This window comes from Xenopus tropicalis, chromosome 1 (genome assembly GCF_000004195.4).
Source record: "Xenopus tropicalis strain Nigerian chromosome 1, UCB_Xtro_10.0, whole genome shotgun sequence".
NCBI lineage: Eukaryota > Metazoa > Chordata > Amphibia > Anura > Pipidae > Xenopus > Xenopus tropicalis.
This window is the reverse complement of record NC_030677.2, coordinates 91,952,719-91,977,767: the sequence shown is the minus strand read 5'-3', so window position 1 is coordinate 91,977,767 and position 25,049 is coordinate 91,952,719. Positions and strand designations below refer to the sequence as shown.

At 39.4% G+C, this 25,049-nt stretch overlaps 1 protein-coding gene across 2 annotated transcripts in view; it reads left to right on the top strand.

Moving 5' to 3' along the window:
* Positions 1-796: 796 nt before the first annotated feature.
* noa1 (nitric oxide associated 1) overlaps positions 797-25,049 on the top strand; it is a 38,520-nt gene continuing 14,267 nt past the window's right edge. For both annotated transcript variants that reach the window (XM_012956199.3, XM_002937553.5), the window contains exons 1-3: positions 797-1,227; positions 13,735-14,572; positions 22,737-22,901. In XM_012956199.3, coding sequence (XP_012811653.1) covers positions 916-1,227; positions 13,735-14,572; positions 22,737-22,901 — 1,315 coding nt within the window. In that variant the 5' untranslated portion in view covers positions 797-915. The remainder of the gene's footprint in view (positions 1,228-13,734; positions 14,573-22,736; positions 22,902-25,049) is intronic.

Genomic DNA, 25,049 nt, shown 5'->3' with positions numbered 1-25,049 from the left:
ACAGTAGCCCCCCCATACACAGTGCCCCCCATACACAGTAGCCCCCCCACACACAGTGTCCCCCAAACACAGTAGCCCCCCCATACACAGTAATCCCCCCATACACAGTACCCCCCATGCACAGTACCCCCCCAATACACAGAGCCTCCATACATGCTGCTGCTGCTTCTTCAGCGGCTCCTCTCTATATGCGGCTCCTTGTTCGGCGGAGCCAGGCCCTTTTAATAGGTTGCGCCCGTGCGTGTGACGTCAATACGCATGGGCGCAACCTTATAAAAGGGCCTGGCTCCGCCGAACAAGGAGCCGCATATAGAGAGGAGCCACTGAAGAAGAGGAACGCCTGACTACAGCCAGCGCATCCCGCTGTCAGGGATAGTTCCATGAATGTCCCGCATTACGGAAATGCGGGGAATTCATGGAACTATCCGGGACAGCGGGATGCGCTACCAAAACCGGGAATGTCCCGCGGAAAGCGGGACAGTTGGGCGGTATGGAATGCAGTAAAACCAGTATTGGGTGGTAAATCAGAGAACATGAAAAACATTGCAATTTACATTTGTATTTGATGTCTATTGTATAGTTCTTTGTCATACTTCAAAAAAGTTAAAAATACAATAAAAACCCCTGCCATAAGAATGCTAGACTTAATACGAATGTAACATTTAACATGTATACTACCATTCTTCAACCACCCACATTCAGTACATATTCATATTCAGTACAGTTTTTACTCATATGTCCTAAATTTCGGCATATAAAGTCATCTGGAAAGCCAGCGCCTCAGCAGTCATAGGCCCTAAGTACAGTTTGCATTCCAAGCCTCACTTCAACACAGCGCAAGTGCAGGAAGTGTGATCAGAGAAGTAAGCGTGAGGGTGCTGGATCCGTGAGAGTACATGCGTTAGCTTCTGAAAAATGTTTAGTGCTAGAGTTAATCCGCTTCTCGTGCGTTGTAATGCGTTCTTTACTCAAAATAAATTAGATAAGTATCGTGGTGCTCAAGGTTTATTTGGAGCCTTTTCTGATCAGAGAACCAGGGAAAAACATTTTTCGAAAGGAGACCAACGAGAGAATGAGGAAGATTTCCTTTTTGCAGAATTCGCAGACCCACTGGAGAAGGATACTGAAGATATGTATGAGAAGCGGTTACTAGAGGAGTATCAGAAAGAGAAGGACCTCAGAACGACCAAGAAAGACCCACACCTTAGTCCGGCATTACTAAAACAGGTAGTTAACAGGAGCGCTAAAGATAAGCGCAGAATTTGTACTAGGGCACTTGGTTGAAGGGGGTGATTGTATCGAGGGAGGCTGTCCGGGAAATCTTTTCATGTCCTGGATACTTATTTAACTTGCAGGAGCACTGCGTTAGAAATTTGCAACTTCGTGTTCAGGGCATATTTAATAAGCCATGTTTTAAAATATGGTAATTATATTTTTTATATAGTTTCTAAGGTAAAAAATAGCTCTATATTGTGCTTCATGGTAACACTTTTCGCTTGTTCAAACACATCAACCATAATAATTTAGTATAATGCAGAGAAATATATTCAGAGACAATTTGTAACCGGTCTAGTGTAGAATACAGAGGAGCAGTTTTTGCAGTCCTTAAGATAATATATTTAAAAAAAGATATCTAATTGCTGTGTTTTCTTTATACAAAATAAAACAGAGCTTAAATAGTAGCAGTTGGTATGGTAACCTTGAGCCAAAGGTTCCCAAGGGCGATGCCAATTTTAAGGTTCTGGGATAGTTGAAATATACAGTGGTGCTGACAAATTGAGAAACTTGCCTCAGGCGACAATGCTCTGCAGATTACCTGAGGGTTTTATTTTTTTGGCTAAAATAGTGTTCCCCCAACTGGTGCCAGCATCTTGCGAGCACATGAGCAGATCTACAGAGTAAATGGAATATGACAAATGCAATTTTCTTTATGTATTTATTTAAAAACATTGGCTTAACTTTCTTGTGCTCAGGGGGAATGCAAATAGTGCTTTGTCTGCACTCAAGAGACGATTTTCTGCTTTAATAACTGAAAATTCGGCTTTTAAATTTACCATGAGCAGCAAGTCACTACCCCTGGTAACTTATGGGGTGCTGCAGGAGTTCTGATGTAAGCTGTAGAGGGATAGACAGAGGATGCATGGGAAGCTAAAAGCAGACATAGCTCTGGGCACTTAGCGTTACCTGCAAATTCATTCACTGTGGATTGAAACATATTATCAATTTTAAATGCCTTATTAAGGCATATGATACAAACAAGCTTTTGTCATTCTGCTCTGGCTAAACAAAACCAATTGCAACTTGTCTCAACATCACTGTCTAGCAAAGGTAGTGAAAAACAAAATTATAGGAAAAGTAGAAACATTTTTAAGTAAAAAATCTATTCTACTCTGCCCCAATAATTGCCCTATCCTGCAAAGCATTTATTTTGAATGCTTTATTAGAAAATACCTGTTAAAACTAAAAAAAGGCGATGCAGGGGAAGCATCCACTTTGCGGTGATCAATTAATTAATCCTAGCCTGACTCCTTCCTATACAGAAGGAAGGCTAAGCTTGTCCTTTAATCATGGGCACCTAGTATATTCTTGGATTGTTTTTTTCCTATTCTGTTCTGTTTGCTACTTGAAAAAATTATTGATATTGCACAGTCCATTTATTGACTTCCTTAGCATAAACAAAATATTTGTATACACGTACCACTTATGTAATATGGTAATAACTATATTTGATTGCTTCATGTTTAACTACATAATTACATCGTTAATTTGCGTTGGTCAACCCTACCAAATGAAGCTATATAGACCATCTATACATTCACATATATTAACTATATATATAGCTATCCAAATATGCTAATCTAACTGTAGATTTTAAGAGCACAACAACTTGTTTAAGAAGTCCTACAAACCACTCTTAACCCTTTCACTGCCAGCCATTGTGGACAAAGCGGAACTTCTACTGCCAGACAGTTTTTGAACGTTTTGTACTGTTTCACTTTAGGGGCCTTTCCTCGGGGGGACTTTTAGTTTACCCAGGAAAACAATATATAGTTTTTTTTAGGACAACCTAAGCTTTCAAAATATGGTAGAATTTTTGTGTAATTCCAATTCTGTAACAAGATATACACTTCTAAATGTCTAAAAATGAAAAAAAAAATCTAATTTTCCATAATATAAACACACATACTAGAAATAAAAATTATTTTATGCACGAAAATACAACTGATTTGGAAAGTCTCATGTCTCCTGAACGTTCCAATACCAAATATATATATAGTTTTTATGGAGATTTCTCACTTGTAAAGGTCAAAAACTCCCAGCAGTAAAATACCAAATTTCCAAAGCACTACTCCAAAAAGCTGCATACTTTAGCTTTCAAGGCCAAAAATTCCACTAACAGAAGGTTTATCCCAGAAAATTGTACATTTTTGAAAAGAACAGATTCTGGGGAATCCAGAATAGGCTCCAAACTATCAAGTCACAATGATTTCCTAAAGTTATTGGTTTTTATCAAAATTTGTGAAATTTTTAAAAAATCACTTCAAAGCTTCCAGTCTATAGTATCTTATCTCCTACAGGTCATAAAGTAACCAAATAAAACACCCTAAATATGAACACCAGGGGTCCACAGAACAGTTTGATGCCCAATATGTATAGGTTTACCTAAGTATGTGGCATGTAGGGGCCCCAATGTGTACATACCCCTATATGATCTATAATTTCTGTCAGTCTGTGTCATTTTTGTCAGCTCCTCCAAAATCAACACATTTACATAATTTTATGTGGGATAAAGCTAGTAAAACTTACACTTACTCCAGAAAGTCATATATTTTTGGAAAGTAAACATTCTCTCAATTCTAAATGAGTACTTGTGTCTTTCTACTCCAAAGTACCAAGCTGTAAAGCATTCCTAAAGTTTGCAATTTTGATAACATTTCCAAAAATCCCCTCAAAGCTTCCACTTTGCAGCATCCTATCTCCCACATAGCGTTAGGTACCAAGATAAAACACCCTAAATTTGAACACCAGGGGTCCACTGAACAGTTTGATGCCCAATATGTATAGGTTTACCTAAATATGTAGCAATGGGAACATTCCCCCTATATGATCTATCATTTCCGCTCCTGCAAAATCAACACATTTACATCCTTTATGTGGGATAATGCTACACTCACCTCAGAAAGCCATATATTTTGTAAAGTACACATTCCCCCGAATATATAATGGGTAACACATTTATTTTTACTCCAAAGTACCAAGCTTTAAAGCTTTCCTAAGTTTACAGATTTTTATGACATTTCAGAAAATTGCATAAAAATGTTGCAATTTGCCGCATTTATCTCTCACAACTTCTTGATAAAGATCAGATAAAGGCAAATCACCCCAAATAGGAATACCTAAGGTCTACTGAACAGTTTGATGCCAAATATGCATAGATATACCAAAGTCTGTGGTATGTACTGACCCCAAAATGAAAATAGCGCATATGGATTTCTCGTCTGCCAACTCAGCTTTTGCACACACAGCCCCCTGACAGCGTATTATGTGCCGTAACACCCCCTAACTATACAGAGACCCCAATAAAACCATATATTTTTGGAAAGTACACATTCTGATTAATTCAAAATAGGTAAAGTTATTTTTGTACACCAAAGTTACACCTGGCAAAGCTATGCTAAAAAAATGCAATAAAACCACAAAAATTGTGCAAATCAGTGAAACAACAAAAAAAGTCACACGACTGTGTAATTAGTGGTCAGAATATCTGATCCAATAGTCACGATGTCAAAATAAACAGTTTTTAGGGAAAAGAAACTAAAAACAAAGTGTTTGTGAATACGTGTGTGTACTTATTTAAAACTTGTTTGTGTATACATGTGAGTGTATATAAGTGTGCAAAATGGAAAAAAAAAACAATTGTATGTGTAAGTGCAAAAAAAAAACCCACCTTACCTGTCCTGAAGCAGGGATCGCTGTCCTTATCAGTGGGCCGGCACTTGGGGGGGGGGGGAAGCAGGAAGTGGGGACCAAGCAGCAGACGCGATGCTGCTTGGAGGTCGGTCCTGTGACAATCGTGTAGCAAGACCGACATGACAGCCCCCTTGGCTTGTTGCCAGGGGTCTGTCATCGCTAAAAACACATGTCGCTTCTGCAGAGAGAATCTTTAACTGCCAAACGACGTTGTTGGCAGTTAAAGCCTTTTTCTGCCACGTCGTATCCCATACGTCGTTGGCAGAAAAATGGTTAAAGGACATGCCAACCTCAAAAATAATTTTTTGCTTAATAAAAGAAAACCTAATTCTAAGCAACTTTGCAATATACATTCATTACATATTTGTAATTAAGTTTTAGTTATTTGTATATATAATTGCTATTAAAAGCAGTGTTTGCCTGTCCTTTCTATTCTCTGCCCTGGTGGCTCTGGCATTTGAAACGGCCTGGCACTTGCAACATTATTTGAAAAGTAACAACCAGGAGTTAAGCAAATGCTGCTTTCAATAGTAATTACATTTACAAATAATTTTTAAAGCACTACATTTTTTTAATAAATTGATATTGGGAAGTTGCCTAGAATTATGTTTTCTTTTATTAGAACACAATTATTTTTGGGGTTGACATGTCCTTTAAAGGCATTAGTAGACTCTGCTTCACTACATCAAATATATTAATACAAATGATTGGCAGCATTACACATGAAAATGTTTATTTGGTGAACAAAGCAATCATAAATTTAGCCAAAAAAGAAAAGGACTTGTATTTCTCCCTGCGTTCCCCAGCAGTGAGGTGAAATGCCCCGTGTGTTAGAGCCCTAAAACAACCTCACATACTTGTCATGGCTCCTCAAAAAGAAAAAGAACATTTTCTTGACACAGTAGGGTCTCCACTTGCTAAAAAAACTAGGCTTTCTCAAAAACTTGGTATTAACCCTTTAACTGCCAAGTACATCGTATGTGCTTGCAGAAAAAGGTTTTATCTGCCAAGCATTATGTGTTCTTGGGCAAATAGAGTCAGGAGAAATGACGGCCCCCTGGGCAACAAGCAATGCGATTGTCACAGGGCAGACCTCCAAGCAGCAGATGTGATCGCGTTTGCTGTTTGTCCGGCTCCTTCCTCCCCCCACCCCGCGCTGCCCACTTCCTGCGCAGGACTCTGCACACATTACCCTCCAGGCCCCAAAGCGATTCCCACGTCCTTCTAATTCCAAAACAGGTAAGTGGCATTTATTTGCACTATTACATACATTTACACACACATACAGTTTAGCAGTTTTTTTTTTTGCACACTTATAGACATATACTCATATACACACACCGTCGCACAACTTTTAGATGTGTACAGACATGTACAGTATGCACAAACACTTTTTTTTTTACTTATTTATTTTACCCCTTTGTCTTTTCCCTAAAATCTGTTTATTTTCACTGCTATTTACACTGTTGTGTGACTTATTTTGTTATCTTATTGATTTGTACATTTTTTTTTTTTTTTTTATCCCTCTATTAGTGTTCCTAATCTGTTTTTAGCATAGCTTTGCCATGTGGTACTTTGGTGTAGAAAGATATCTTCACCTATTTTGAATTCATCAGAAGGTGTACTGTACTAAAGTATATGTTTTCTGTACAGTTGGGGGAGTCTTACAGCACATAATACACTGTCAGGGTGGCTCTGTATGCAAAAGCTGAGTTGGCAGGTGAGAAATCCATATGCACTATTTTATTTTGGAGTTCGTACAGAACTTGGTATATCTATGCATATTGGACATCAAACTGTCCAGTAGTCCTCTGGTGTTCATATTTGGGGTGATTTACCTTTGCATGCAAGAAATTATGTGAGATAAATGCAGCAAATTTAAACATTTTTAGGTGATTTTCAGAAATGTAATAACAATCACTAATTTTATGGAAGCTTTGCAGATTGGTACTTTGATGTAGAAAGGTGTCTTTACATATGTTGGATTTGCCAGAATGTGTACTTTCCAAAAATATATGGTTTTCAGGGGTCACCCTACATTTCTGCAGCTTTTACCGCACATGAAACAGCCGTGTGTTTATGAATTGGGGAAAGGTAAGCAATGAAATTAGTATGCACAAGATATATTTTTGGGTCTCTAAGTGCCACGTGCTTTGATAAACCTATATACAGTGGGCATCAAACTGTTCAGTAGACAACTAGGGTTCATATTTAGGGTGTTAATTACCTAATGACCTGTAGAAAATAAGATGCTGCATAGTGGAAGTTTTGGAGTGATTTTTTGAAATGTCATCAAATTGGCACATTTAGGTAATGTGTACCCATTTTGAATTCAGGGGAATATGTACTTTCTAAAAGCTTTATCCTACATACAATTATGTAAATGTGTTTATTTTGCAGGAGCTGAAATGACAGAAATGATACACTTGGGGCCCCTAAATGCCACATACTTGGGTAAACCTATACATATTTGTTATCAAACTGTTCAGTAAACCCCTGGCATTCATATTTAGGAGGTTTTATCTGGTTACTTTGACCTGTAGGAGATAAGATGCTATAGATGGGAAGCTTTGAATTGATTTTTCAAAAATTGCACAAATGTTGATAAAAACCAATAATTTTAGGAAAGCATTGCAATTTGGTAGTTTGGAGTAGACAAACTGTTTTAGCTGCTCTGGATTCCCCAGAATCTGTTCTTTCCAAAACATGTATAATTGTCTGGGATAAACCTGTTAGTGAAATATTTGTCCTTGAAATCTAAAGTATGCTGCTTTCTGAAGCAGTGCTTTGGAAATATGGTAGTGTACTGCTGGGAGTTTTTGACCTATGCAAGTAAGAAATCTCCATAAAAGTATGTATATTTGGTATTGGTGCATTCAGGAGACAAATCAGTTGTAATTTTGTGCCTGAAATAATTTTTGTTCTGCTATATGTGTTTATATTATGGAAATATTTTTTTTTCATTTTTTAGACATTTAGAAGGCTATATTTTGTTACAGAATTGGGTTCAAACGTAGTAACGGCACTCACAGGAATTTTCACACTTGGAGACATCAGATGAAGTAAATGAGTGAGGTTTTATTCAGTCTCTACTTGTTACAGAATTGGATATATTGTTTTCCAAGGTAAACTAAGGGGCCCATTCATTAAAGCACAATGACTACGATTGCAAAAAATTAGTATTTTTTCTAAAGTTTAGAACTTTTCGTAATGACCACGATAATATCCAGGGCTGTGGAGTCGGAGTCGAGGAGTTGGAGTCGGAGGCAATTTTGGGTACCTGGAGTCGGAGTCGGCAAAAAATGAACCGACTCGGACTCCGACTCCTACTAAATTTAAATGGGAATAAAAAAAATAAATAAAGCAAGTTTAAATGTCCCAATTCACAAACCGTCATAATTAATTACTTCTCTGCTATAAGAATAAAGCCCAATGCACACAGTGCATAAACGAACACGTTGAGTGACCATGAAGCTTGCTTTTCATTGACTTTATGAATGTATAAAATACATTAGCATATTAAAAACAGAGGAGTCGGAGTTGTGGAGTCGGAAGTATCAGAAACTGAGGAGTCTGAGTCGGAGAATTTATCTACCGACTCCACAGCCCTGATAATATCGTTAAAATTATGCTACTTTTTCGCGTTTTGTGTAAATTTGCACAAAAAAGACGTATTTTTTGCAATGACTACGAACATTTCTGAATTCAGTCAAGCTTTGGCCAGGTGAAAGCTGCAGAGTGCCATTGAGTCCTATGGAAGGCTTTCGTGCTTTAATGAATAAGCCCCTAAAAAGTACTTTTCTCTACCTCCTGACGAAAGTCCCTGTGGGGGACTAAAACTTTGAGGACTGTAATGTTCCTGTTTCATATTTTGTAATAAAATTAAAAAATTTTTTAAATAATTTAAATCCTCTGAGTGCTGACACCTTTTTTTGTTTTATTGTACTATATTTGCTCTTGCACCCAGGTATAATCACTGTTAGTGGTGTGCACCAACTCACATATATATATATATATATATATATATATATATATAATATGCTGGATCACCAGGGTTATCTACGATTTCCTTATCACAGATTATCCCCGTACACCCATTATATATACTTTACCCAAGATCCACAAATCCCTGTCAGCACCCCCTGGTAGACCAATTATTTCTGCAGTAGGTTCTTTGTTATCAGCCAGTGTCTACTTTCATTGATTCTTTTTTGCAACCATTGGTTAAGACTATGGAATCATACACCCAGGACTCCACACATGTAATAAGGAAACTGAGAGACTTGGGGGACATACCTGACAACTGCATCTTGGTGACAATGGACGTGACAAGTCTTTACACCGTCATCCCACACGAACAGGGTATAAGTGCAGTCAACAGGGCACTTTCCACAAACATGACTACTAAAACACCTACTGAATTTTTAACCTACCTCCTAGAGCTGACATTGACTAAGAATTTTTTTCGATTTGAAAACAAATTTTACTTGCAATTGGCTGGTACCGCGATGGGTAGTGCCCTGGCACCATCCTATGCGAATCTCTATATGGCCAAGTTTCAGAATGCCCACCTATTACTACTACTTCATAACTCAATTTTAATATATTTTCGCTATATCGACGACCTATTTATGATCTGGACAGAGGGGGAGGAAGCCCTTCTCTCCCACCTTAATAACCTTGATTGTCCCATCAAACTTACACTGAACTACCACAAGGACAATATTGACTTTATAGATCTCAACATCTTTGGAGTAGATGACAAATTGGGCACCAGATTATTCCGTAAACCAACTGATCGAAACTCCATCCTGCATGCTTCCAGCAAACATCCACCAGCGACAATCAGAGGTATCCCGTACTGCCAGTTCCTCAGAGTTATTAGGAACAACAGCTCAAGTGACACTGCGAAAGCACAACTACAACAGATTTTTAGAACATGGGTATAAGGAACACATACTGCAGGCACAACTTCAGAGGGCCCTCTGCCATACTCAAGCTACATGATAAATCAAGATGAATCGTTGGCCCTTTTCTAGGCCCAAAAACCCCTGATGGGCTAAAGGAAGGGAAAGAGCTTGAGAAACCTACTAGAAAAAACTGACTTTAAAAACTATAACAACAAACAGATGGACTGGCTATCTAACATTAAGAAACTTGGGTGCTATAAGTGCCCTGACTGTGTGACATGCAGGTGCCTACTTACTGGTCCCGATTTCCCACACCCCCACACCGGCAAGAGACTCAAGATTTTCCACCGACTGGGTTGTCTGTCCGCATATGTTGTCTACATTATCACTTGCCCCTGTGGACTATATTATGTACCCATTGCCAACCTTCAGGTGTATGGCCATCGACCACCAACCCCCGCTGTCTTGAGGGGAAAATAGGGACTTGGCTCTATTACAAAGGGAGTCCCGATATATAAACTAGACTGTGTGGCCCCAGGGGGGCTGAATGAGACCTTACCACTTGGATGCTTCATTTAGTAGTATATTGACATTATATTAACTGAGGGCCTTCTCTATTAATGACAATGGCTTTGCTTGACACAAATTTTCCCCATTATACATTGTTTCAATAGTATGTAGAGTGATTCTCTATGTTGCTATTTCAACATGTATTCTATTGGACTGTCTACTGCTATTCGAGCATATATTCCACTGAATACAACGACAATTTCTAATAACCACACCTTGGTTTAGTCATATATATCTGTTTATTGTACAAGATTAATATTATTTTTCCCAGGGGTTCAGCTATACCTTTGTAACAATCCATGGTTATATTGTTTTAGACTCTTTCTTGTTACTATGCGTAACATCCTTGGTTACTTTGTTGCAATTTCCCCCCCCCTGGGCTTATGGACAACAATCTTGGTGCACAGATGACCCCTAGTGATATCTACTTCTACTACCAGCTCCCCAGTGACAATAGGTGTATTCTGTACTTTTTTGGCTCGCTGTATGGTAACCCCGCGTGGGGTACGTATACCTGTCCGCATGGGCGTCCACAGAAGGGGGCAAGAGGGGGCACTTGCCCCCCCCCCTGGAAAAGTAGCAAAAAAAAAAAAACCTTACTCCGTTTCTGTCCCCTCAAGCCCGTTTTGCTGTGCTCCGATTGGATCTTTCTTCTTGTGGATTCTCCAATCAGAGCACAGCTTCCTTGACAGACGGTAAAATTGACCAATCAGAGCACAGATGCACACAGGGATCAGGAGATTTTGCAAACTGGAAACAGAAATGAAGACTGAAAAGAAGAATCTGCAGCTGTAACTTTACCTGAGAACCAACTCTCAACTTTTGCTGCAGTTTTCATCCCTCAGGTACTATACACAGGTACTATACACAGGTACTATACACAGGTACTATACAGTTCTAAAAAATCACTAGCTGACATTAAATTGTTTTTTGCCTGACCTGACATCTATAATAATTTATAATCTATCCCCTACCCTAACAGATGGAGGGTAAGTTAACTCTTTCCCTCTGAAAAAGCTCATTGTGTGTTTAAATATTTGTTGTTGTTTTTTGCACTTACTATTTTTTTTTTGTCATTGTTTTGTTCATTTATAGTAAGTTACAGTGGGGCCAATGCTGTGTATCAGTGTTATAGTGCCAGGGCCTGAATATCTGCCATCTGTACCCACTGCTCCTCATGGCATATAATGTGCTGGTTTTGTAAATAAGGACTGCGTCTCACTGTATATAATGGGGAGTCAGTATCCACTGCCTTTCTTGCTATAAAACTAACATAAACACATCTAAAGGGGTGGTTCACTTTTAAGTTAACCTTTAGTATGTTATAAAATGGCCTATTCCTAGCAACTTTGCAATTGGTCTTCCTAATTAATTTTTTTGAATAATTTGCCTTTCTCTTCTGCCTCTATACAGATTTCAAATGGGAGCCAAAAAATATTACTCTGTGAGGCTACAATTTTATTATTATTATAATTTTGTATTACTTATTTTTCCAAGTAGGCCCCTTAACTATTCATATTCCCATCTCTTGTTTAAACCACTACCTGGTTGCTAGGGCAAATAAGACCCTAGCAACCAGATAGCTGCTGAAATACCAAATGGAGAGCTGCTGAACAAAAAGCTAAATAACTGAAAAACCATTAAAAATAAAAGTGAATTCGAATGCGAACTACCCCTTGAAGCTAACTTATCACAAACACAAATGTTTGCAGATCCCCTAACAGAAGTGCGCGTATGAATACTTTTACATACTAAACATTTTAGGGTAAAAAAAAAAAGCACCCCCACCCGCACTTTTGTACAGTATCCCTGGGAGTCAGTGGGAACTGCCAGAGGTAGTTGGGAGGTTAACGTTTTACGCCAGCAGTGAATCCACTAAGTGTCACATTAGCTGTAGGTCAGTCTGTGTATGGGCCATCTTTAGCCTCCCCTGGTATCATCCTGCTAGCTTACTTGCCCCCCCCCCCTTGGAAAATTTTCTGCGGACGCCCATGCCTGTCCGTCCTGCATGGTAAATTTTATTATATGGGGACAGAAGGCGGTTCCCCCTACCCCGAATATGGTCGTCTCTGTTACAGTGCAAAGGACGCACTAGCTTTAGCCGTTTGAGGAACCGGCATGTGAGTAAGTGTCAATGGCAATACCGACCCGATGCAGGGTCCCCCCAGCCTGGTGTGCCTCAGGGCAAAATAACCCATTAAAACGGCAGCGAGGTGCCGACAACCTCGTGTGCTAAGCAGAGACGCACGGTACGCGGCGGGGAAGTCGCCTCTGGTTTGCCACAACGCTCAGACCTATGCGCCCTCTCACCACTGCCTGGTTGCCTAGCAACGGCGGGAGAGACGCGCCACTCGTAGACACTGGCCTTGGGGCACCCCGTGAGTGATGCGATTTTGCCTACCATGACAGGAACGGCCCTCTGCAAGCAGCACAGCCACATTCATTTTCCTTGGCACTTTTGGTCGGGTGTCTGGAATGGGTAGGTACTACCTTGGTGGTCCGTGCATACATGTGCCCAGTTATACTGATATAATTTTACTTGTATACTATACACAAGTTGCCACAAGCACGCTATAGGTATTTTATAGCCTTGATTTAAGTTGTTTATTGTTCACTTTGGTCACTTTGTTTTTCTGTATGGGTTGCCTAGCAACAACATTTGGCGCCTTTTTGGGGGCTATAATTGTTTGTTCCTCACATGGTGTATCCCTGACGAAAGCTCCATATTACAAAGATTCAGTGATTAGAACAAAATGTGCAAGAACGTTGTAGATTACTCTATATGACTCACTCGGGTAATGGTGAGGAATTACGTTATGGCATTTCCCTAGGATATAGCTTCGACCATGAATTCTGTATTTTATGGTACGATTGCATATCCGTTATATACATTTGTTTTTCTAGACAACATGTGTCTTGCATCAGATGTTCCCATGAGTGGTGTTACAACGCTGATCCACAGGGCCCTACCCTCTATTAAATTGACATATTTGGCTAGCCAGTGCCCAGGTAAATTTGGTAGACTATAGCAACCTTGACTAAAGATCGACACTCTAGGCTGAGGGCACAAAGAGTTTTTGCTCTGCTGCTCTCAGACTACATTTTTTTTTTTGCAGGTTGAGAGAAGCATATCTGCTACTTTACGCACCACAGTAAAAGTGCATTGACAAGTACAGCCTCCACTTGGCTACATGGGCAAACCCTCTATGTGCCCTCTGCATTACTGCATAACAAACCACTATTGGTTTTGATAACATGATCAACATTTTTTATTTCCCGGTAGGTTAAAACACTCCATCCTTTCATAGAGGATCTAAAACGTGGAAATCACAAGCCAGATCTGGATGAAGAGGTGGTGTTTACTGATGCTGACTTCACTTCTGTAATAAAGAAACTACACTTTGATCAAAAGGATGTGAACCGTAAGAGACAACATAAAATATATGGTAATCCAGATCCTAATTTACCTGTAAGTGGAGAACAGTGCACAGGATGTGGTGCAGTACTGCATTCACTTGAACCTTCTTTGCCAGGATACCTACCATCAGAGAAGTATGCAAGTTTTTTGAAATGCAAAGATTCCAATGAGCTAATGTGCCAACGGTGCTGTCTACTCATTTATCATCAAAAGGCACTACATGTTAAAGTTTCACAAGAGGAATACAGATCCATTGTAAAAAGCATTCAGACAAAAAAAGGCCTTGTATTGTTCATGGTGGATATGCTTGATATTCCTGATTCTATTTTTCCAGACTTAATTGATATTGTTGGGGAAAACAAAAGCATTTTAGTCCTGGGTAATAAAGTTGACTTACTTCCTGGGGATTCTCCAGGTTACTTAAAGTACCTCAAAGGTCAGCTTCACGACTATTGTACCAAAGCAGGGCTTAATTGGATGGGAAATATTACAGATGTACACTTATTAAGTGCTAAAACAGGTTATGGAGTTGAAGAATTGATATCAAAACTGCAACAATCCTGGAAATATAAAGGAGATGTTTATTTGGTAGGAGCTACAAATGCAGGCAAATCAACTTTATTCAATACATTGCTGCAATCTGATTATTGTAAAGAAAAGGCATCAGAGATAATCAAAGAAGCGACAATCTCTCCATGGCCAGGTAATTGCAGACTCTATCCAACAGGACCCTTTTTGTCTTCTGTAAATGCATTCGAATTTGTAATGTACAGTATCTAGTAGAAATGTATATACCGTATCTAGTAGAATTAAGTCTAAAGGAGCCAGAATTTCTGAATTTTCTTGAAAATGTTTAACCACTCATCTGAGCGGTTTCTTCAGTTCATTTAAAGCTGCTTGGATGAGTGGTGAAATGTTTTCAAGAAAATTCTGATTGCTTTAGACTTAATTTTACTAGATACTGTATGTAAGTGGTGTCCAACTGGCGCCCACCCCCATCTGTCTGGCTGCTTACCTTTGTGTAAGCTTTAAAAATGGTACCAGTACCCAGATTAACTGCCCCCTACATTGTTTACACCTCAGATTCAGGCCCTCCATTGTCCACTGCCTGTGCTCTGCCTGCCCTATGCTGTCCGTGGGAAGTGAACCTAGCAGGGGTTTTTTGTTTTTTTTTGGCGTTTGTTAACATTTAAAATTATTATATGTTATTATATGGTCCCTAAGGTGTATACAGTAATTATGTGCTGGAGATTGATGTGCTATCAACAGGGTAAGTGGAGGCATATGAATTTAAGGGCATGGCCTAATATGGCTTAATTAACTTTTTACACATGTGAATGATGGGTTATATCCCTGCAGTGACCACCAACCATTTATATCTTTGATGTGCTACCACTATTAATGTGGATATGGTCTTAAAATGTTTGCGTTAATATAAGCGTGGTTATAAATGGGTGTGGTTTAAAAAAGGGAGTGCCAAAACAGACTTCCATTATTGGCTCTCCACCACATAGGTCAGAAAAATTCCGACCCTTCATAGACATATGTAATTTCTGTGTTTGTGTACAACCTTTTATTGTACAGTTGTAAGCTTGGTGCTACTCACTCTCTCTCTCCCTCTCTCTCTCCCTCCCCCTCTTGTGAGGCCTTGTGTCAATTGATGCAGTGAACTTGCACCTGTAGAACTGGGTACAAATGTAATTTTGATAAAGAGTTCTGGAAATTCTGAAATACAACTTTTACGTGTTTCTAGCAATTGCATAAATTGACTTACAAAAGTTGCCACATGTGACTAATCGCCACATGTGTCTTCGCCCTAACTGGAGGAGTGCGATTCTGATATCTAACTGGGAGCTGTGTACACACGCTGAGCTGTGTAAAGAAAGTTCCCTTAAAGGAACAGTAACACCAAAAAATGAAAGAGCTTTAAAGTAATAAAAATATAATGCACTGTTGCCCTGCACTGGTAAAACTGGTGTGTTTGCTACAGTAACTATAATCTATATAACAAGCTGCTGTGTAGCCACGGGGTCAGCCATTCAAGCTGGAGAAAAGGCACAGGTTACATAGCAGATAACAGATATGTTCTGTAGAATACAATAGTGTTTTATCTGTTATCTGCTATGTGCCTGTGCCTTTTCTCCTTTGAATGGCTGCCCCCATGGCTACATAGCAACTTATTTGTATAAATTATAGTAGACGTTCTGAAGTAAACACACAACTTTTACCAGTGCAGGGCAGCAGCACATTATATTTTAGTTACTTTTATAAACTTTCATTTTTTGGTGTTACTGTTCCTTTAACCCTTTAAGTGCCACAGGACGTAGAATCTACGTCCTGCTGCATTTCCGGGTTTGGGAGCAGAGGATCGGCTTTTCAAGACGCTCCCCACTCGTTCCCCAGCCCCTAGGCAACGAGCACAGGGGGGGGACGAGTGGCCCCTGGGGCGCGATCGCCCAGGGGCCCCATAGGAAATACCTAAAGTCCACGAGGCTTTCCCTGCAGTGCCTCTGCCTTCTCCAGCTTCAACCTCTGGCCCCCCCCTCTTCCAGCACCGCCTACTCACAGATCGTTGTGTGCAGCTGCCTCTCCTGTGTCTCTACTGTGTCTTTCCAGATTCTTCTGCCAGGTAAGTGCCAAATACACACAAAAACACACAATCACACACTTATTACACTAATACACACTTTTACACACACACATACATTTTTGGGGGGGTTTCACACATTCACAGCACTTACAGCACTCACACTTACTTGCACACACACACACACACACACAAAACACATTTTACCTAGTATACATACACACTTATGTAATTTTGTAATTTTTTTTTTTTTATCACATCGTTTTTATTCTTGCCTGAAAAAAATGTTTGCCATTGCGGATAGCGTATTCGCTAACCGCACTGTGCAATATCTTTTGTGTATTATTTTGTTTTATTTTCTGTGATTTTTGGGGCATTTTTAGGTGTTTTATTGCATTTTTAGCCATTTTATTGCATTTTCAGTTATGCATAGTTGTAGTTCGCTTGACTTTGTCTGTAAAACTTATTTGTCCAAGCCAAAATACTCGAACTGTTATTCTGACCGCAGGTGATATTAGGCAAAAAAAACCAAAACGATTTTAGTGATTTTTTTTTTTTTTTTTATCAATTTTATTGCATTTTACATTGTTCTTTATTACTTGTCTTTGCACATGGACATTTTGTCTGCTCTTTGGCATCCTCTGTACCCCACATAGTTTGGTAAATCTATGCATATTGGGCATCAAACTGTTCAGTAGACCCCTGGCGTTCATACTTAGTGTGTTTTATGTTGGTATGTTACTAAATGTGGGGTACATAATGGGGCAACATGCAAGCTTTGTGACGATTTTCAGAAATGTCACATAAACCGTTCTGTTTAGCATAGCTTTGTAGTTTGGTAGTTTGCAGTAGAAAGTTGTATTTACCTACTTTTGTTTTGTCAGAATGTGTACTTTCGGAAAATATATGGTTTTCTAGGGTCTCCGTACTGTTAGGGGGTCTTATGGCACATAATGCACATGCCGGTAGCTTATATTGCAGCGTATACACTTTGTATGCACTAACTTCCTTTTGGGGTCTCTAAATGCCAGATACATTGGTGATCCTATGCACAATAGGCATCAAACTGTTCAGTGGATCCTTGGCTTTCATATTTAGGGTGTGTTTTCTTGGTACCTAATGTTATGTGGGAGATAAGGTGCTTGAAAGTGAAAGATTTTATGTGATTTTCAGGTATTTTATCAAAACAGACAATTTTGGGAAAGCATTGCGACTCTGTAGTTTGGAGTAGAAAGACATGGGTACCAATTTTGAATTCGCCTGAATGGTTTTGGGGGGTCAATTTATTTTTTTATTTTTACCCCACAGAAAATGCAGTAAACGTGTTGAATTTTTAGTAGCTAAAGAGACCTCCTGGGGCAATTTCTATGCACTAACTTCCTTATGGGGTCTCTAAATGCCAGATACATTGGTGATCTTATGCACAATGGGCATCAAACTGTTCAGTGGACCCTTGGCTTTCATATTTAGGGTGTGTTTTCTTGGTACCTAATGTTATATGGGAGATAAGGTGCTTGAAAGTGGAAGATTTGATGTGATTTTCAGGTATTTCATCAAAACCGACAATTTTGGGAAAGCATTGCAACTCTGTAGTTTGGAGTAGAAAGACATGGGTACCAATTTTGAATTCGCACAAATGTGTACTTTCCAAAAATATATGGTTTTGGGGGGGTCAATGTATTGTTTTGTGTTTTTACCCCACAGAAAATGCTGTAAACGTGTTGAATTTTCAGTAGCTAAAGAGACCTCTGTGGCAATTTCTATGCACTAACTTATTTATGGGGTTTCTAAATTCCAGATACATCGGTGATCCTATGCACAATGGGCATCAAACTGTTCAGTGGACCCTTGGCTTTCATATTTAGGATGTGTTTTCTTGGTACCTAATATTATGTGGGAGATATGATGCTTGAAAATGGGAGATTTGAGGCGATTTTTTTGAATTTTTATAATTTTTTTTATAGAAAATGTTAAATTCAGTAAAGCATTGCCGTTTGGTATTTAGGAGTTAGAAGACATAGTTACCCATTTCAAATTCGTCAGAATGTGTAATTTTAAAAAATATATGGTTTCCTGGGGTAAACCAGGATTTTTGGCTTTGGAATCTAAAGTATGTATTCTGCTGTAATGCTTTGAAAATTTAGTAATTTAATGCTGGGAGTTTATGATCTATAGAAGTCAGAAATCTCAATAAAATTATACAGGTATTGGCATGTTCGGGAGACATGAGGCTTTACAAATCAGTTGAATTTTTGTCCATAAAATAAAATATTTTTCTGGTATAAATCCCTATATCATTAAAAAATAGCATTTTTTTTTTTTTGTATTTCAAGCTCTAAATCTTGTTCCAGAAGTGGAAATACACTAATAATAAAACTCAGGCAGACTTGGAAAGCTCAGGTTCTCCTGAAAAAAACAATATATAGTTTGCCTACCTAAACTTAACCCTTCCCCCAGTAAAAGCCCCTAAATTGAGAGAGCACAGAATGTTTACAAAACGTCTGGCACTGAGAGGAACCGAAATGTCAAATTCTGCTGGCACTTAAAGGGTTAATGCTTCACTCCTGCACCGAGACCCAGACTGGTGTATATGCTCAGTTTGTAAGACTATGAGGAAGCTTCCTGCTGATTGGCTCAACTCCACATTCCTAAGGGGGGGAGTGAGTTTTTAGCATTCTTGAGGTAGAGGGGAGCAGGAGAGGGGAGAGAGCTGCGTGTCTCTAGCAGAAGAAAACAGACACAGCAAATCTTTTGACAGAGAACTCAGTGCAGTGTTTCTGTGAGTGCTTATGGCTGTATTTACATAGACCTTTCTGATAAAGCTTACTGATTTTTTACCTTTCTTTCTCCTTTAAGTTGGACAGGTCATTTGGTTAGAAAGAAAACAATCTGCCTGCCTCACATAGGTTAGGTGTACAAGTTTTGTTAGCACAGTTCTCTTCTAGCTTTTCCTTTTGCTAGCAGCACAACATATAGTCTTCATTTAATTGAAATGATCTGTGTAGCTTCTAGAAGATTTTATAAAATAGTTTAAGATGGATTTTTCAGACAAGTATGACAAGTGATACAATGCTGATTCTGTTAGGAGCAACTATTTGTTACATAGGGTTGAAATAAAGACCAGAGTCCATCAAGTTTAACCCTTCCAAGTAAACCCAGCACACAAGCACACACTAACCTATACTTACCTATCTACTACTAACACATACATGAACTATATATACCCTCTTATAGGCATTAACAGCATCTGCCATTACAACATCACTAGGAAGGGCATTCACCATCAACATGAAAAACCACCTACACTGCTTCAAATCGAAGCTCTGTTCCTCTAATTTAAAGGGGTGGCCTCTGGTGCATTGATCATTTTTATGGGAAAAAAGAACATCCCCTATCTGCCTATAATCCCCTCTAATGTACTTGTACAGAGTAATCATGTCCCCTCACAAGCGCCTTATTTTTCCAGACCTCATAGTTTAAATCTTCCATGCCCTCTACCAGTTTAGTTGCAAGTCTTTGAACTCTTTCCAGCCCATTAGGGCTGATGACAGATGTGGTGTATGGCGTATATTTTAAAAATACAGCCATACGCCTCCTACCTGTGCCTCTGCACCTGAATGAATGAGATATGCTCGGGTGCAGGCACATGTAGCCGATATCTGCATAAAAGTTCGGCTTTTCACTCTACTGCGCATGTGCAAGTGCGCAAAGGAATAGGAAGCACTCGCTGCAGCTACCCCGGGCTGGTGCGGTTTTCTCCAAACAGGGGCACCAGCCGGGGTAAAAGGTAAGAGATTAAAGTCACTTGGGTGCCTAACATTTTGGCACATCCAAGTGACTTAGCCTTTCCTTCTTCTTTAACCTTTTCACTGCCAGCTTTTTTGAACAAAGTGGAACTTTTACTGCCAGACAGTTTTTGAACATTTTGCACTGTTTAAATTTAGAGGCTTTTCCTCGGGGGGACTTTTAGTTTACCCAGGAAAACTATATATCGTTTTTTTCAGGACAACCTAAGCTTTCAAAATATGGTGGAATTTTTGTGTAATTCCAATTTTGTAACAAGATATAGGCTTCTAAATTTCTAAAAAATGAAAAAAATATTTTCCATAATATAAACACATACACCAGAAACAAAAATTATTTTATGCATGAAAATACAACTGATCTGGAAAGTCCCATGACACCTGAACGTGCCAATACCAAATATATATAGTTTTATGGAGATTTCTCACTTGCATAGGTCAAAAACTCCCAGCAGTACACTACCAAATTTCCAAAGCACTGTTCCAGAAAGCTGCATACTTTAGATTTCAAGGTCAAAAATTCCACTAACAGAAGGTTTATCCCAGAAAATTATACATTTTTAGAAACAACTGAATAGTTTGATGCCCAATATGTATAGGTTTACCTAAGTATGTGGCATGTAGGGGCCCCAATGTGAACATACCCCCATATGATCTATCATTTCTGTCATTTCAAAATCAACACATTTACATCATTTTATGTGGGATAAAGTTAGTAAAAAGTACTCACTCCAGAAAGCCATATATTTTTGGAAAGTACACATTCCCCGAAATCTAAAATGGGTACCCATGTCTTTCTACTCCAAAGTACCAAGCCGCAAAGGTTTCCTAAGTTTGACAATTATATGACATTTCCAAAAATCACTTCAAAATTTCCAATATGCAGCATCTTATTTTATATAGTTCATTAGGTACCAAGATAAAACACCCTAAATATGAACCCCAGAGGTCTACTGAACAGTTTGATGCCCACTGTACATATGTTTATCAAAGAACATGGCACTTAGAGACCCCAAAATATACCTTGTGCGCACTAATTTCATTGCTTACCTTTACCTAATTCATGTGGGATAGAAACTGCAGAAATGTAGGGTAACCCCTGAAAACCATAAATTTTTGGAAAGTACACGTTCTGACAAATCCAACATGGGTAAAGAGTCCTTTCTACACCAAAGTAACAATCTGCAAAGCTTTCCTAAAGCTAGTGGTTTCTATGACATTTCAGAAAATCGCCTAAAATGTTGCAATTAGCCGCATTTATCTCACACAATTTCTTGCATACAAAGGAAAATCACCCCAAATAGGAACACCAGAGGTCTACTGAACAGTTTGATGCCCTATATGCATAGATTTACCAAACTATGCGGAGTACAGGGGCACCCAAATGAAAATAATGCATATGAATTTTCACAAATGACGCTCCAGCTTGTGCAGTTTTTGCACCCGGTATGTGTATTATGTGCCATAAGACCCCCTAACAGTATGGACCCTAGAAAACCGTACATTTTCCGAAAGTACACATTCTGACAAAACAAAAATGGGTAAATACATCTTTCTACTGCAAACTACAAAGCTATGATAAACAGAACGGTTTTTATAACATTTCTGGAAATCGTCACAAAGCTTGCATTTTGCCCCATTATGTACCCCACATTTCATAACGTACCAACATAAAACACTCTAAATATTAATGATTGAAGGGGGGAGAGAGAAGCAAAAGCCTGACGCGTAGAATCAATGTGTCAGGCTTTTCCCACGGGGCCCCTGGGCAATCGCTCCCCAGGGGCCACTAATTACCCCCCTCTGCTCGTTCCCTAGGGGGTTCTTTATCCTGCTCTCGCTCTCTGCACTTGGACTAAGCAGGAAGCGCAGAGAACGAGCGCAAGATAAAGAAAACATAGCTCCTACGTGCGTGGCGTTTAACATCTTTTTATGCCAGCATGTAGGAGCTACGTGCTTGGCAGGGAAAGGGTTAAACAAGCCATCTTTTCTCATTAATATCCATGAGGGTGAATTTATCCCCGAGTCAAACCATGGAGCTCTGTATATATATATACCTCTGTATATTTTAATTAGGTACATTGGTGCACCCACCTTCTATTTAGCGTTTGCTAGACAAGACAGTTCTTAATGTGCTGACTTGCTTATTTTGCTAACTTTTGTTTTAACAGGCAGATAGGATCCTAATGAACTTCGGGGAGTCTGCCATGATTTTTATGGTGCACTTTTTTTCTCTAAATTACACAGTTTACATAGAAATTAATTTACTCTACGATTTAACATTTTCAAATGAAAAATCGATAGGTGAACGTTTAGTGCCCACTAAACCTTACGATAACACATATTGCCAGCTTTACAGTGTGTAAAATGTGTAGAGTGTGTTTTCCATCATATAAATGAGCTATCTGCACATAAAGAAATTTGCTGAAGTAAAAAAAAAAAATTAATTTATATTTTTATTGTATTTCTTTTAACAGGCACTACATTGGATTTGCTGAAGTTTCCTATTGTCAATCCTAAACCATACAGAATGTTTCAGCGTCAGAAGAGGTTAAAAGAGGATTTTTCGAAAACAGAAGAAGACTTAAGTGAAACAGAACTAAAGCAGTTGAAGACTCTTAAAAAACACAGTTATGTTGTAGGTTTGTAAATATTTTTACTTCATTTAGGAAACTGCAAAAATTCAAACCAGATTTAATTACAAAGCCCTTTTTAATCATTGTTTTTTATTGTTGTGCAGTTCATAGAAATAGCTTTGCTTGATATAACATAGCAACATATACTATATATAACCTGCCTATGTCAGGCTATTCACGCTTCTCATGCTAAGCCACTTGCTTTGCACATGTGCGTTTATTTGCAATCTTCTTTTGCATATCTGTGCACACACTTCGATGCGATCACGTCTGCGGGCACACGCTTTGTCGCGTTTTCGTGCACAAGTGGACGCATGTGCATTTCGTTTAAATAGACACCATGGCCTACAGTCCAGTGCGAGGCGATTGTCCTTCCTGACTGACACTCTGCGGTTCCTGTTTGTGATTTCAGTTCGACCTGTCCTTTTGTTCCTTACTTTGGCTTTTTCCTGACCCTTTAATTGAACTCCAGTTTTTTTACTTTGGCTCTCTTATCTACTCCTCCTGATTGCTGCCCATCTGTTCAGTGGATTCGGTTTCCATCTGACCCCTGTCTACCTGTTGTCTGCTCCAGTGGAGATCCGTGCTTCAGTTATTAGCTCTGCTACTCATCATCTGAGCTCACCCTGTCTGCACGTCCAGGATCTGAGTATTCAGTGGGAGGCGTAGGGGAGAGCTCCTATCATCTGCTCCTTGAGTATCAAGCAGTTGGCAGAGGTAAGCCTGACAACCTTACTGCTAGTTGATCCAGAGGAACGCAAAAAATCTCATCTAAATGCCTCGCTGATTTGCCGCAGAGGGGGAAAACATGCCTCCCTGGCTCCAAGATGGCAATCGGACCAGTCCCTGGATCAATTTTTACTTTGAGCTATTGCACATAAGCTTGTATTTCCTCCGCCATCCAACCCTTTCTTCAAACTGACTAATGTATAAGCTAGTACGACTGATTCAGGGAGAGAATAACACAGCTTCACAGCTGTATATATCCTAATGACGGGGTTCTACTTCGGTATAAAGCCGGATATCAAGAGAATCGGTAAAAGGCCTCTTCACCTCTCCCTAAATAGTAAAAAGTTAGGGAATTCCAATACTAATGTAGTTTAGGGGGCCCCGGTTCAAATATTTAAAAGAATTTGCCGGTACACAGAGGAGCCCCAAGGGAGCAGAAACAATATGTTCAGCAGTGACCGAGTCCCGGCTGGGAACTTATTTATAGTAGACATGGTTAAAAGGTCCGTGACGCTCCTTTCCACGTAGCTCACCAAGTGGCGTCTCTACCAAGGCGCTTCCTCTCACCACGGATCACCACTGTGGTCACTCTCCGTATCAACGTGTTTTGCGCGCATGCACTTCTTCAAGATCTCAGATCTCCTGTTGACAACTATTAACCCTACAATCTGGAATCTGCGAATCTGTTAAACTAAAAAATCAGCGTATCACCCGAATACGTAGGCACCTATCCACATCTGCCACACATACCATATATGTCTCATGGGTAGATAAATTATGGGCTCATTGACTTACTGAGAGCGCTAACTCGCTTTGGCTAATTATGATCCCCTTATATATTTATACATGGTTATCTTATCCCCCCTTAAGCCCCTCTTCTCCACTTGTAAACAAACCTAACTTATCTAGTCTTTCTTCTTAACTGAGACTTTCCTTACACTTTACCTGCTTAATTGCCCTTCTTTGAACCCTCTCTAATTCAATAATGTCCCGTTTAATCACTGGAGACCAAAACTGAACAACATGGGGCCTTACCTGCACTCTGTAAAGGGGAGGAATAGTCCCCTCCTCCCATGAATGTATGCCCCTTTTGATACAGCTCAAATACTTGTTTGCTCTTGCAGCTGCTGCCTGGCATTGCTTGCTACAGCCAAGTTATTTATCTACAAGAGAGAACCTTACTCCAAGTAGAGATTGTACCATTAACATCTACCCTCTGTACCCGATCCTGTCACCAGTTTCCTATTCATGTGCAACATCTGGTATCAAATGCTTAGGCAAAATCCAAATAGATCACATCTACTGCACCCCCACTATCCAGCTTCTTACTAAATCATAAAAAGCAATTAAATTGGTCTGACACAACCTGTCCTTCATAAAGCCATGCTGATTACAGCTCATAATTTTGTGATCCCTATAACAAGC